Source organism: Nymphaea colorata, chromosome 3 (genome assembly GCF_008831285.2).
Source record: "Nymphaea colorata isolate Beijing-Zhang1983 chromosome 3, ASM883128v2, whole genome shotgun sequence".
Taxonomy (NCBI): domain Eukaryota; kingdom Viridiplantae; phylum Streptophyta; class Magnoliopsida; order Nymphaeales; family Nymphaeaceae; genus Nymphaea; species Nymphaea colorata.
Window position 1 is genome coordinate 2,664,238 of NC_045140.1, and position 12,715 is coordinate 2,676,952.

Sequence of the window (12,715 nt, forward strand, 5' to 3'; positions counted from 1 at the left end):
AGTCAACCATGTGAACAAGTTCTTGATATTGGTGAAAATAATCTGCTTTATGGGAGATGGTGCCCATCTTCTGCAAACCAAACATCTGCAAAGTTTGGATACAGCAATCTACAACTTCTGAGTTCTTAGAATTTTGGAAATCTCGGATCGTGCAGCAGGGGCGCTTCATGACCTGAAGGTAAGAACCCAGGGCCTGATTGAACATGATGCCCATTTGAAAAATTATAGTTCTAGCAAGAAGTTAAAATCATAGATTTGAAATCTTCTTGTCTAAGATCCCAAAATATGAGATCCAATATAATCAAATACCCTTGTTTCTTTCTCTTTTGTCCGCTTTTTGTTTCTCTCATGAAGTAAAGATAAAGATAAGTATAATTTAGCAAACATGGGCATCACAATGTGGATCGTCGGCATCCTTTTAAAATAATGAACAATTGCAGGGCTTCTTCTGCCGGATTGTGTGATCCTCAGTGGCATTGTTGTAAAAGAGTATGAATTAAAAAAAAAATATTGGGGTTTAGAGTGAGTGTCGAGACAAAAATTGCGAAACAAAAAGAGGCGTGGGGAGGAGTGAAGTGAAAACCAAGCACCCAAAAAACAGTTAAAAAATAAATTAGAAGAGCTCTCACTTAGCAGAGCAAACCAGAAAGGAAACCTCAGGACGAATTGCTGAAGAAGAAAAAGGAAAAAAGAGAAAAAAAAAAGGGGAAACAAGAATCTCTCTCTCTCTCTCTCTCTCTCTCTTTCTCCCCCCTCACCTCTCTCTCACTTGTTGGTCGTCTGAGCAGAAGAAGTCTACAGTCGAGGGGAAATTTATTAGAATTGGGTTTTATTCTTGTTATATTTTCTTCCCTTCTGGGTGGTCGATCTGCTCGGATCTGTGTGAAGGCAGCAATGCAGAGGATCTGAAGCGGCCAGTAGAGCTTTAATGGCGGAAGCAGTGAGCTGGGTGATGTGGGTCCTTTTCCTTTCTCCTTAGTTCACACTCAAAATTTAGCAGAATTCGCTGATTCTTGGACGTTTCGAGGAGCTGGGGTTTGTGAGCTTTACTGGTTCGGATATGGGCTTCAATTATGGGACTGCAAAGGCGTTGGAAGAGATTTGGGGTCGAAGAATTTGGTTTTGAGCTGCCTTTGACTGACAGACTGGGGCTTCTGTGGCGGCGGAAATGCCTCCTTCGCCGGCGTTGCGGTACTCGCCGTCGAGGAAGATGGAGAGCCACAAGCGGGGCCGGAGCTTCGAAAGTGGGTTAATGTTCAGAGAGAAGGACGACGACCTTGCACTCTTCAACGATATGAACTCCAGGGAGAGAGACAATTTCTTGATACCATGCCGCAACGAAGATTTTGACGACTCTATTTGTAATCTTCTTGATTTCCATCTCGATTTCTAGCGTCTTTTTCTTGGTTCCTGCCCTATCCCCATTCCCCGCTCACCCATCCTCTCTATTGATTTTATGTGCAGCGATGAAATTGAAGTATTTCTCGGACTTCAAGCTCGGTGTGACGATTCCTGCACGGGCCGACGGCAGCGACCTTCTCAATGCGGATGGCGAAAAAAATGATTATGATTGGTGAGATTCTGTTGGTATACTTACTAGTGGTTTCCCGCATTGGATCTATTTCTCTTCACGAATCTTGGGTTTCTGCATCGTTGCTTTCGCTTCTCCATTTTCCTTGTTAGTAATGAACGAAGCTCGAGATCAAGTTGGTTCAGGACTAGAGTCTCATAAAATTTGTGTCAAATTTTCTTAGTAATTCAGATTTTTAAGGATGAGTGTGGAACTTTCTTTAGATGGCATTTTTGTTCAGTTAGTTAAGTTGTTAACGGCGTTTTAAATCCGCAATCATTTCATACTCATTTCTCATAAATGAGCTGAACATTGAACTGCTAGGTTAATATAATTCATTAAAATGTTCTTCAATTTTTGTGGCTGTTGAATTCAATTGGAAACCCATTGTTTGAGCATAGAATAATTCGATATGCATGGTGGGCATTTGTAAATATCTATTTTTGACATGTAGATCTGGTGGTACATTGAGGATTAACCGAATTAGGTGTGATGCTTCACATGAAATTCACCTCTTGTGTTTATCGTTGCCAAAAGTTGTGCACAGGCTTCCATATTTACTGATTGTTGGGAAATGAAAAGACAATCACAGCTCGGCTTTGGTGTGAAGTGAGTGAAGCACCATAAATCTGGTGGAAAAGCATCATGAAGACGATGTTGTTTGATATGAAACATTTTCAGAACATTGAACGCTTGTTATTTCTGGTTTCTAATGGGTGTGTCTCCTATGGGTGGATTTCCTTGTGTTAAATGGTTATTTGTCGCTTCTACTAAAGTATGGAGCCCCTTTCAGAGTGGGAAATTAGGCTTCTGAAATATAGTTCCTTATTAGCAGCAGCAGATTTAAATGGACATCAGATTTTTATCATGAAAATTCGCTGTTCACCATAAATAATGGATCTATTTGATGAGTACCACTGTTGACCTACTTTAATTATTGAAGAACGACAAACTTTAAATTGAAATAATTTTTTTCTCTCAAATTTTGTTTAAATTAAATAAAATAACTTCTAATTCCATTTATGATGTTTTGCACCAACTTCCCATTTCCCATTTCTTGCTTCTTAGTTCTCCATTCTTTCTTAGCAACATTGATTTGTATATAGTGGTTACTTTTGTTCTATGAGCACTGAAAAGCTAAGCTAGTTTTGGTTAAAAATGCATATTCTATATGTGTCCCTGTGGAACTTCTGACAATCGTGTGCTTTATGCACATCAGCTTGTTTCTTCATCCTGAATTCCATGCATCTTCAGAAGGAAATGTAACTTTCATAAGTTATTATTGCAAGAACTTTCAGTTAGTCTTCCTCAATCTTTTAAATATCTTGACATAGTATGATATCAATGTGGACTTTAGGTTCTCTTGGTACGAGTTTCTTTCTTTGGAATGGTTCTCATTGTTGTCATTTTTTTTCTTGATGTTTCTTTTTTCAGGCTTCTGACTCCTCCTGATACACCACTCTTCCCTTCCTTGGATGATGAAACTATTCCACCTCCTAATCTTTCACAAAGAGGCAGGCCACGCAGTCAGCCAATTTCTATATCAAGATCAAATACGGTAAGATATTGGTTTTATTTTTGGTATTCTTTGTTCACAGTGTCTTAGTCTCTTAAATTATTGACAGTGTTCTAGCTCTAAGGGGAAATGCTCCTAGCAACGCATACGTGGGCTTGTATACATGCACATGCACATGCACAGACAAGCAACAGGCAATCACACACTCACACACGTAGTTGCACACAGCAGGTAGAGCCACAGAAGATTAAGCATGATAAATACATATAATTTGCTTTATGATCTGAAATGGCATTGCAGAAAATTTGATTCCATTTGTAATATCTCTCACTTTGTACATTTACTGATTTCATGTTAGATGGAGAAGAGTTACAGCAGCAGGGCTAGTAGAACTAGTGCAAGTCCTCACAGACTTAGCCCATCACCTAGGTCAACTAGCAGCATGGTACAGTCAAGAGGTCGACCATCTTCTGCTCCTAACTCTAGCTTCATTCGCCCTTCTACTCCCTCTCGAAGGCCTTCTACTCCACCAGGCAAGCCTAGCAATCAGGCACCAAGGGCTTCAACTCCTACTTCTCGCAGAATGAGTACTGGATCAAGTGGTTACCCTTCCTCATCTGGAAGAAGAGGACCTTCGCCTGTGAAGACTAATCGTGGGAGCTCTTCTTCTCCCAAGTTAAGTGCTTGGCAGTCGAGTCTTCCAGGATTCTCTTCTGATGCCCCTCCAAATCTTCGGACTTCATTGGGAGATCGTCCTGCATCATATGTCAGAGGTTCATCTCCTGCATCAAGGAATGGAAGGGATACAAGTGGACACAGAAGGCAATCACCATCACCGACAGTTTCTAGAAGTTCCAGCTCGCCGCACCACCAATATCATGATCAGTTCAGCTTACACATCAAAAGCTCTGTTGGTTCTTCTTTTGATGAGGAAGTGGAGTCTGTGCAATCCACACTTCCAGCCAAACCTGAAGTCTTCCCAGGAAATTCTGGACATTCAAATAAAAAAGTTTTGGCATTTCCAAAAAGAGTTTCTCATCCCATATCATCAGGCTCTGCTCCAAAACGGTCCTTTGATTCTGCAATGCGCCAAATTGTATGTTTTTTTATCATATTGTTGCTATAGCTTTTGCCATCAGATTGAAATGCCTTGGATCTTGGTATGGGGCCATGCATCATACAGCTTGCTCCGTGGATCTAAGATGGGAGAGTTTTGAACAATCCATTTAATCAAACGCTTCACATAGTCTGGCAGTTCAAAGTGTGAAGTATATGTGCTGTGTCAATCTAGCATAACAACTATTACCAATAGATTTCTTAAACTGAAGAGTTGGTGTTCACACTTTGTTTTTCCAGTATCTTTTCTTGATAACTATCATATCAGTAATTGATGACTGAGATATGGCTAATATGGTTTTTGGATAATGAAGTTGCAAGGTTTAGCTAAACAGACGTGATCACTTCCCCTATCTCTAATAAGGCTGACAAACAATCTTGTTAGTATGTGGATCATCCTTAATTTCTAAATTGTAATTAAAGTGATTGAACGTTGATGTAATTCATCTTGAAGCCTAGTTTGCCTGCAAGAACCATGGTGGATTTGCTATTTCTTCAAGAATTTTGATTTAGATTAGTTTGTTAGGCTTTGATACCATGCTATTTTCTATGGTTAAGAACCTTTGAATATAGAATTCTTCAATGTTTTGCTAATTGGGATGACATTTTCTGTTATAATCAATTTAAGTTACCTGTGAGCTCTCAATTTCTGCCCTTGTTTGCTTCCAGTTATGTTGTTTCTTCAAATTATCATGGTTATTTATGTATTCTGTACAGGATCATCGGAAAAATCATCAGAACATGTTCAGGCCATTGCTGTCAAGTGTCCCTTCTACTTCATTCTATGTTGGCAAAGGAAGCACTTTCCATCAACGCATGGTCTCTATGAACTCCTCTGTCACCACCAGCAGCAATGCAAGTTCTGAACAAGGTGCTAGTGTTGTACCTGACACTGATGGCAGTGATCATGAGCATGATGTTCTGGATGGTGAATGGGAAAGGGCACCATTTTCTGATGTGCAAGAAGAAATGCTTTCCTATGAAAAGGCAGAGCAATTAGGCAAAAACAAACCTGACATGGAGCTTCATATTGTTGATTCGGAAAGGATTGGAGATGTTTTGTACTCAGAAGCTGATTCTAGCATTTTGGCAACACTTGGTGAGGCTGAGGTTTTAGCATCTGAAAAACTCACAAACAGTGAGATTGATGAGCTGAATGCTGGGGTTACTGTATTAGATGGATCGATGGCTGGTAGTTTTGGTGATTTGGTTGCTATTTGTTCTAAGTGTGGCAGAAAGTTCCTCATGTTGGAGAACATGGATGAGAATTTAAATATTTGTCAAAGCTGCATCAAGCAAAACAAACTTCTAGCATGTCAGTTACAATTGCTAGCAATGCCAAGCAATATAACAACTGAAGTTCAGAATCTTCAGATGATTGAGAGAAACTCAGAAGCTGTCTCTTCAAATGATGGAAGAGAACAAAATGAAATGGACACTGATGTAGAAATTGACTTCCAATTATCCAACGATCCACAATGTAATGATGCCCCTGAAAATGATTATGGTCAAGAAGAAAGAGAACATGGAAGTTCTTGCCTTCTGGTTCTGGATGAACAGATGGAGAATTTCGCTGTGGATAATTTGGAAACAAAGAGTGAATCCAAAGATATAACTGAAGTACATGATAATTCTGAGGAATTGAAATCAATTGAGTCCATGCAATCTCAGGGTAATCTCAGTGACATTAACAAAAGCTTACCAGTTAAGGAGGGAAATGCTCATCCAAGCTTGACAGTTGAAGTTGCAGAGGGTGCTGGCATTTCCTTGTTGCTCTCAAGGTCAAGCAGTGGGAATTGGCCTGTAGTTCATGGCAAATCGTTGGCTGTTTCAAGTATAACTTCTGATAATCCTTCTTTTTTTACAAACAGTTTAAATGCTACGAGAGGTTTGAGCAATGCATCTAGCTCTTCGTCCACTGAAACTGCCTCAACAAGGCAAATCAGTGCTCGTTTTCAGCGGCAGTCAAGTAGGAGGTCTGACTTGGAGAGCCCGAGAACTGATACTCATGCAGAATTACAATTACAACATGTTGGACCAATTTCTCCTAGAGGTCCTGCCATTGCTTTAGAAGCTGAGGTCCATTCTGTAAGTTCTAACCAAGAAAATTTGGAGAGTTCTCTCCTAACTATGGAGGGGGAAGTTTTGGAGGACACTACAATGGTTCATTGTGAAAAAAGCATGGCATTGGAGCATGTACAGTCTGAAAAAGCGAGTTACTTATCAGTTGAGGCTACTGGCCAAGAGTATGATCAGCTGGATGTCAAGGATAAACAAATGTTGCCTGTGGATTCATCTACAGCGGAAACATCCAGTGATTTTGATCATGCTCAGCTTGAAATTTCATTTGATACATCAGATGCCAAAATTCTGGATGAATCATGTAAACTTGTCAAAAACGGAAGTTTACTGGAGACTCCTGAAATTTGCTACCCTAACTGCTCCCAGTACATTCCAGAAAAGGATCAATCTTTACAGGACATAGAATCTGTTGGGGCCATGGATAGTGACACCATTGGTAGCAATACTGTTCAGGTTGAGGTGGTTGATGCAGTTGCAGAAGACTGCTCAGTCAATGTATCAGGAGATCAAGAAAACGGGCATGATAACATCACTAGATTACATTCAGATTCAGCTGTATTGCCATCTGCAGAAGGCATTTTGGATCAGGAGCCTTCTCCTTATGCAGCTGAGGAAGCAGGTTCTTCGCGCAACATTCCGGAACCAGAAATTCTCCATCATACCCTATGCTCCAAAGGTTTGTTTTCTTCCTGAGATCGATGCCTTTTTCCTTGACTGATGATTTAGTTTCAAGAATCCTGCTGTTGACATGACAAACGTTGAATTGTAGTCCACATAGTTATACATATATTGTCTCAACATATGTTGCTAGTATGTTTAATCTGTATTACCATTTAACTTTTTCTGGTTGACCACATGTTAATCATGTTTTAGTTGGTTTTTAAAAAATTTCCTGATGCAATATCTGCCCTTTCTGGCATTCTATCACATATTGTGGCATAAGATGTCCATGTGCGTGTGCTGTTTTTGTTTGGGGGGAAGGGGGTGGTTGGAATTATCTTGTACTATTGAAAATGCATAACCGTTTAGGTGGAAAACATAGGTGAGATTTTATGAACTTCATTTGAGCCTATGTATGCTGTTTGGCATGGTTTATTTTTAAGGGTCAAATCTTGCTTTGTGTCTACTTGGTGTAACAGGATCATTCAACAGGCTAGCAAGTTTTCATGCATTATGAGTTCTATTCATTTCTGAAGATACCTGCTTACCTATGTCACAAGGACTCCCCCAGAAGGGTGCTACACCCATGGCGACACAGGTGCAGGCCAGGACTTTGGGGTTACATGGCCAACCCCTAGGTGCAGTCAACAGACCTGTGTCTCTTTTTGCAAATATTAACTCTGTCAACTTTGAACTAGTGCAATTTCATCCTTGCTTAGGGATAAAATTAATTAATAAGATTGTTATTAAAGATGAAACAGAGTTGAGGTGGACCTTCTTCTTCTGCCTCTACCCCTTCTTCTTTCTCCAAGCAAAGTCTCAGGGCCCAGCAATACAAGCTTGTTGACAAATACTCTCTCTCTCTCTCTCGTGCACATGCACGCGTTGACTATTCTCCTTTCTGCTGTATTTCTCTCTCCTGATTGTTTCCGTAGACCCTCTCCTCTCTCTCCCTCCCCCTCTGTTGCCTGTGAAACTGTTGCAGAAAAAATGGGGCTACCTTCCCTTGGGAATTTCCCATTTACCTCATCCATAGGCAGTTGTCATTTTCTAATGGACCAGATGGCTTGGTATCCAGTTAGTGGGCTGGGACCACATTGTAAGGGAAGGCAACTCTAAGAGAATGCAACTGATGGAACAGAAATATCTATATCTGATGTGAATGATACACACAGATTTAAAAGGACAGGAAACTTGGTAATTTTTACATCTGATGGTTCAAATGTACATAGGTACGTACTTCTCATTGAACAAATGTCACTAATTTACCTTGAAAGAACATGTTTAGTACAGGAAACCAAAATGCCCAAAATGAAAAATTCTTATTCCATTTTTTCAGAAATATATTTAAAAATTCTTGAATTTTTTTTAACATTTTAATAACTATTTTGAACTTTACCAATATTTTTATAAAAACTCAAAATTTTGTAATTTTTTGTATTATGTTTTATTGTTTTTTTATTTTTTGAATTCCCAAGATTTTCTTGAGGAAAACAAGCTTCCTTATTAATACCCATGAAAAACTTTGTGAAAATGGTCGTGGACATATTCATCTATGTTTTCATGCATCATAGTTTTTACAATATGATGAATCTATGGCCAATTTTTAGATCCTAAACACATATATGTATATTGGTTGAAATTCACTAGTAATGGATGGTTTGTTTTCTTAACCTCTCGATATACCGGGAACAATTCTGCAGAAAACAAAGGCAGTAAATTTTTGCTTCTTGGTATTTTCAGAATGTCATATTTTTGATAGCCTACTCTATGGCTGTGCTGTATTATCTGTCCTACGTTCATCCAAACATATGAATGACACCACCATGTAGTTTTCTTCACTTTCTCGGTCTGCAGCCTGCATTCGAAGGTATCAAACAAGATTTTTCTTGTCCATGTACTCAATAAAAGCTGACATTTAATTAGATAATGCTGCTTAAAGGAAGCAATCTTGTGCCCTTAATGCAGAAGGTGAATATCCTGGAACCAAATTATTTACACTGAATATAATCAATGTAATGACGTTGGAAAATTGATAAGGTACAGCAATGTCCAAGTAGCTGGCGGCAACCACATTTAGGAGGTAGAATCAGGAAGTGAGAAAGTTCTAGCTCGTTGGTTTTTTAATTGATTTGGGAGTTGAGCTTTATCTTCTGCTACTTCTATGTGGTAATAAATACCCATATGGATAATGATTTCATCGCAATACCCTGACCATCAATAATGGCAGAAAACAGAAGATGTTGGTGAGCAATAGTCAGCTCCAGTCATTAAACAGAAGTATAGATCCATAAAGCACTTTTATGTATAAGAATTTGAGATCAAGCTTGTATAAGGGAACAAGACACAAGCTAGACACTTACAGTAATGATGGTCGAAATAATTTTCTTTTAGTACTGACAGAACTGTTAGTTTCCTCTATTTATAGAAGTCTCTACATGTGTCCTTCAACATATGGTAAAATAATGACCAAAGTACGCTCTAACCTCACATTGGTACTGGTATGATTTGGGTACAGGTACAAAGATATATATATATATATATATATATATATATATATATATATATATAGACACAGTAATTTTAGAAAATATGAGTATGGAGATATGGCATGATATGTATGTATACTTATATAAACAAAATAACACAAAAAAAAAAAATCAAAATGAAAGCAACATTTGAATAACAAATGATGTAAATAAAAACATCATATGTTAATAAACAATAACTCTAAAAAACAGAATAAAAACTGAGTTAGAAAAATTAAATAAAGTAAAATTAAGTAGTTTGGATCAGTTTGAAGCTAAAAATACCCAAAGTGTGTCTAAGTACCCACTTTAAATATGAATATGGCAACACAGGTACATAGACCTTACTAAAGTAACCTATGTGACTTAGGCTCTAACAGATCATAAACTACAAATGTGAAGATGTGGACACAATTGATTAATATATTGAAAACTCAAAAATAGAACTCCACCATTTCCAAATATGTGCCTCAAGATCTCCTCTCAAGTTGTGCATGTCTTTGAATCATGCTCCACCATCCTTTAGGTAGCGTTTGATGGCTGGAAATATGTTTCCGAAAAGAAGTTTCCAGAATTTTATTTCTGGAATTTGTGAATGGGAAATAAAATTCCATATTTCCAAAACCACGTTGTGTTTGTTAACTTGGAATTATTTTCTTGGAAACAAATTTCTTCGTTTGATGGCGAAAAGTTAGAATCGGTGGAAATGGTGGGTGCGGTGGAAAAAGGGAGCGAGGGAGGCAGATGAAGAAGGGAAGGAGGAGGAGGAGGAAGAAGAAGATGTGGCTGGAGGAGGAAAAAGGGAGCGAGGGAGGAAGAAGGGAGGCAGAGGAAGAAGGGAAGGGGGAAAAAGAGAGCGAGGGAGGAAGAAGGGAGGCAGAGGAAGAAGGGAAGGAGGAAAAAGGGAGCGAGGGAGGAAGAAGGGAGGCAGAGGAATAAGGGAAGAAGAAAAAAGGGAGCGAGGGAGGAAGAAGGGAGGCAGAGGAATAAGGGAAGAAGGAAAAAGGGAGCGAGAGAGGAAAAAGGGAGACAGAGGAAGAAGGGAAGGAGGGAGGAGGAAGAAGGGAGGCAGAGGAGGAGGAAGAAGAAGATGTGTCTCTGCAGCCATTCTTTCTCTCTCTCTCCCCCTTTCCCTTTCCCTCTCCTTCTCCCTCTCTTTGTGCCTGCGATGGAAGGAATTGCCGGGCTCTGAGTGGAGGGAAAGTGTTCTTCCCTCGCAAACTTGAAACGGGGAAGGAAACTCGCAACCTGCGTGCTCGAGAGGGAGGAACCGAGCATGAGCGTGAAGACGAAGGTGTGAACGTGAAGACGAAAGCGTGAGCGTGAGGACGAAGCCCCAACAGGCAAAAAAAAAATAGACGAAGGTGTGAACGTGAGGACGAAGCCCCAACGGGCAAAAAAAAAATTTCGAAATATATTTCCACCTCTCCAGGTGGAAAGATATTTCCGGAAATTTGTTTCGGTTTCCCATCTCAACGGTAAAAAAAAAATCCATGTTTGATAAACTGGAAATATTTTAAAAATTTGAAATAAATTTCTTCTGCTACAGTAGAATTCCGGCCCATCAAACGCTACCTTAAGAAACCAAACTATCTGCATGGTCAGTGTTTGAAAATTAGGTCAATCAACTGAGTTGCCTCACCGGACTCACTCAGTGAATTACAGTCATCAACCTGGTAAGAAAATGAAAACCTGGATATTAACCTGTAGAAAACATGGAAAACCAGGATATCCACCTGTATCACTTTTGAAAATTTCATGTTGGAAAACCAGCCAAATGTAGTGGCCTCAGTGAGCCTAGGAGTGTGCTAGGTGTACCTTTGACGACATACCTAACTTCATGTTAGAGCTAAGGTTTCAGTTCCTAACTCTTAACCATCACATGGGACTTACCATGCAACATTCAGATTACTTCTGAAGCTACTTAAAGGAATAATTTGTAAGGCTTATCTTAAAATTGCTTGACAAACAGAGAGATGATAACATCTTTCTCTCTTTCTCTCTATACATATGTATATGTGTGTGTGTGAAGTTCTTGCTCTTGTTGTATGCCATATGCAGTGACATCAACTACTCCGCTGCATCACTAAGTGATGTATACAGAAGAATACATGGCTGAACTGAATCAAAGCATTTCTGTCATCGTTCTTTACGAATGCTTATAATTTTCGAACTTGGGATGTCAAATTTAAAAAAATGGTTCTTTAAAATTTTAAAATATGGTTCTTTGTGTGTACTCTATGGTGACCCTTTTGAGGACTATTTGGCTAATCATTGACCCTTTACCACCAAGTTGAAGAACATAAAATCATAAAGACGAAGCTTTGACTGTATTTAGCAAACCTTTCATGGTTAGCATGTATTGCATGATGAAGTGTAGATTGTTTCATTTTTCTATCTTTTTCTGCATGTAGTAATCTTGGTGTTGAAGGCTTCCTGTTTGAATCTTGTTATTTACTGACATTTTCTTCTTGACAGATGAAGAGGTCACAAAGGTTGAGGGTCCAAAAGGTTGTTTGTCAAGAAACATTACTTTGGAGGAAGCCACTGACACAGTACTGTTCTGCAGCTCGATTGTTCATAGTCTAGCACACAAAGCAGCATCTATTGCCATGGAAAAGGAGGAGTCTTCACTTTGCCTTGAAGATGCTAGGCCCACCGTTACCATCTTGGGTAATTCTGGTCTTAAGGATGCTAGAAAACCAAGTGTTTCTTCTGGAAGGCGAACACAACGATTACAGAGACCAAGAACAAAGCAGCGGTCACAAAAAAATGACAGCAGTCCCTTGGTCAAAACCGAAGAAGTAAAAGTTCGGGAAACAAAAATAGACCATTCTACTGTACCAAACCAGCCGGACAGCATGAAACCTCCAAAGCTTGAGTCTAAGTGCAACTGTTCAGTAATGTAGTGCGGTGAGGAGCGGCTGTCTTTCCATTTGATAGAAGAGGGGCATTCTGAGCATGGGTGTATTTACTTGTAATTGTTTTTAACTTACTGGGAGTAAGGCTCCTGCAAGGCAGATCACGAGCAAGCCCCATGATTTTCATTCCTCATCTATTTGTTGATGAGAGGTAGGGAACATCAATCGGTGTGTTGATGGTGTAATCAATTGTAAAATTTGTGGTTCTGGTTTTGATTCGGGGAGAGATCAACAGTCTGTCTCTGTTGCTATTGCTTTGTTATTTTCATTCATGTGAATAGAAGAATGTGAATCATGATTTTGACGTGATTCTTTTGCTGAA

At 39.3% G+C, this 12,715-nt stretch overlaps 1 protein-coding gene across 1 annotated transcript; it reads left to right on the forward strand.

Moving 5' to 3' along the window:
• The first annotated feature begins 591 nt into the window (after positions 1-591).
• LOC116250509 (uncharacterized) lies at positions 592-12,715 on the forward strand. Its single transcript, XM_031624165.2, has 6 exons — positions 592-1,361; positions 1,465-1,573; positions 3,005-3,128; positions 3,445-4,182; positions 4,920-6,960; positions 11,951-12,715. The coding sequence occupies exons 1-6, from the start codon at positions 1,169-1,171 to the stop codon at positions 12,379-12,381; spliced, it is 3,636 nt and encodes a 1,211-aa protein (XP_031480025.1). The 5' UTR covers positions 592-1,168; the 3' UTR covers positions 12,382-12,715.

Bases quoted from the DNA above. Each gene is read 5' to 3' on its own strand.
- LOC116250509 (XM_031624165.2), top strand. From the start codon at position 1,169: ATGCCTCCTTCGCCGGCGTTGCGGTACTCGCCGTCGAGGAAGATGGAG. The intron at 1,362-1,464 runs GTAATCTTCTTG...TTTTATGTGCAG, and splicing joins AGATTTTGACGACTCTATTT to CGATGAAATTGAAGTATTTC. The intron at 4,183-4,919 runs GTATGTTTTTTT...TATTCTGTACAG, and splicing joins ATTCTGCAATGCGCCAAATT to GATCATCGGAAAAATCATCA.